At 41.0% G+C, this 2186-nt stretch overlaps 1 protein-coding gene and 1 long non-coding RNA gene across 2 annotated transcripts in view; one reads left to right on the top strand and one right to left on the bottom strand.

Moving 5' to 3' along the window:
* stab1 (stabilin 1) overlaps positions 1-2186 on the top strand; it is a 122935-nt gene that overhangs the window by 90781 nt on the left and 29968 nt on the right. Inside the window, exon 58 of the mRNA XM_032514890.1 lies at positions 1129-1245. Coding sequence (XP_032370781.1) covers positions 1129-1245 — 117 coding nt within the window. The remainder of the gene's footprint in view (positions 1-1128; positions 1246-2186) is intronic.
* Positions 1286-2186, bottom strand: part of LOC116688703 (uncharacterized) — a 14411-nt gene continuing 13510 nt past the window's right edge. The window contains exons 2-3 of the long non-coding RNA XR_004331841.1: positions 1708-1718; positions 1286-1298 (exon numbers count right to left, since the gene is read on the bottom strand). This is a non-coding gene — a long non-coding RNA (uncharacterized LOC116688703). The remainder of the gene's footprint in view (positions 1299-1707; positions 1719-2186) is intronic.

The following is a 2186-nucleotide window of genomic DNA, read 5'->3' as shown; positions in this document are numbered from 1 at the left end:
ATTACAGTTAGACATAACAGATAGACATTACAGACATAACAGATAGACATTACAGACAGTACAGTTAGATATTACAGTACAGCAGTCAGTTTCCTCACTGAAAGCTCTGTGTGTCATGGGTTTGTTTGCTGGGACAGACAGAATTCCTTGTGTAGGATGAGTCATCTCATTGTTTCACCATCCTCTACACAGTTTTTACAAGAGCAAAAGTGCTGTGTGACTTTGGGAGTGCAGACGGATACTTCACTCGTGTCCATCCATTTCCCATAGACAGTGTGGCTATCCTGGATCTATTTTATAGAGCCTCTTTCTGAGCCAGCATGACGGAATCTGGCTTTGACCTCAAAATTAGCTCAGAAGATCCCCCCCCCCTCCTGCCTGTTCTCCGAAGTTGACTTTGAGTTAACTTTTCCAGAGTGGCAGAGTTTCAGTTGGAAAAAAGCTGCTGTAAAACCCAGTGTCAGAGGGTACCTCTACTCTCCCTCTTGCTCACCCGAGATAGATGTCTGCAGCCTGCAGTTCAGGATTGCTGCTGGCTTGCACAAATCTCCCTCTTATTTACTGTCTTTTTTAAATGAGCAAGGACTTTACTTTTAACTATAATAAACAAAGACAAATTATCCCCTTGTCTTAATTCTTTTATAAATTGGTGCTAGAGTAGCTACATCCTTGTTGACTGCTGCAGTGAATCAAAAGCAACAGAGGAGAAATCAAAAATCCTCTGTTGAGTGTTTGATTGTTATTTATTTGTGCATTAAACTTAATCACTGTAAAATATGACCATATGTCAAGCTGAGCAGTGTATGATGCTTGATTAAAAAAATTGGTCGGTTTGATTATTGTTTGCACTTTTAAAAAAAAGAACGTGTGTGGACAAACATGGATGTAAACTGCAATTTGACCGGTTGGTGGAGGCATACAACCACAAGGTGTTATTGCTAGTTTAGATTAGTTAAGAGGATGTAGGCCTACAGCCTTGGTGGATATTTCTGCTCTCTTTATACTTTCTTGTTTCTACTTGTTGTCATACAGACATGTTGCTAATATCAACTCATTTTACAGTTTTAAAGCCCCATTTACCTTTTTAACTTCCTTCTTTGATGAATCATCCATCCGTTTCCTGTCCAGGCTCCATCCCAGAGGAGTGCCGGGGATGCCATGCTCAGGCCGACTGTGTGCCAGGTGTTGGTTGTCAGTGTCAATCTGGGTTTCAGGGGAACGGCACCTTCTGCAGTCCAGAGCCACGTGAGTGTACCACAGACCAGGACAATGATTCACCAGCCAGAGATATTGAATTTCTGCAGCTTTTTGTCAGCATCACAATAGTGATTCTTGTAGCAACATAATACGATAATATCAAACTAACCAGAGCATGATGATGGTGTCATACATTAATATGATGTAACTTTTTAATAGCATATTTCAAATGTCTTTGCAGCCACAAAAGAAAGAGAAACTGACATAGAGTATACAACTCTGACCTTCAACACTTGATAACCATGAATACTCCTACATTCTTGGCTGAAGACCTGCTGCAGGTTGTCAGATCACCCTGACCCTACTGTGGCTCAGATAAACAACTTATAACTTTTTTTCTCATTCAAATGATGGAGTTATAGTTTTGACTTACAGCTTAATTTGACTGGGTTAGGGATTGGGTGTAAATGCCTATCTACCTAATTTTCAAACATAAGTGGCAAAAATCACCCAAAATAGCCCTGTGAAAAATTGTTTTATTTTCTACCCTGGCTGCTTTGGCAGGCATGGAGTACAGCCAGCTTCATTTCCTGCTTGTTTTGGGGGAATTTTCCCTTTAGTCTGTAGCAGTGAAACACATGATCAGGTGGTTTGAGGTAATGGGCCTAACTTGATGTGGATGCAATGGGGGAGGCTTGCTTAATTCAGAGACCTGCACTGTGAGGCAAGTTCAACACACCTAGGATATCTTTTGTTATCTGGCTTCACTAACCCTTACAAGCGCAATCTAGCTAAGCAGTCACACAGATGCCTGTTTCCCTGATGCAAAGCAGCATTTTTTTTAAACACATAATCCAGGCTTAAAGGAGAATTCTGGTCGATTTCAACACCTAGCTCTGTTGTTTGTAAATGTGGAGTGCTGTCAGTAGAGAGAAAAACTAAACCTATTGATGCAGTCTACACCGTGTTATCCTCCTGCTAGAGTTAGC

This window comes from Etheostoma spectabile, chromosome 4, assembly GCF_008692095.1.
Source record: "Etheostoma spectabile isolate EspeVRDwgs_2016 chromosome 4, UIUC_Espe_1.0, whole genome shotgun sequence".
Taxonomy (NCBI): domain Eukaryota; kingdom Metazoa; phylum Chordata; class Actinopteri; order Perciformes; family Percidae; genus Etheostoma; species Etheostoma spectabile.
The sequence above is the reverse complement of the archived record's forward strand: the minus strand, read 5'-3'. Positions and strand labels throughout refer to the sequence as shown.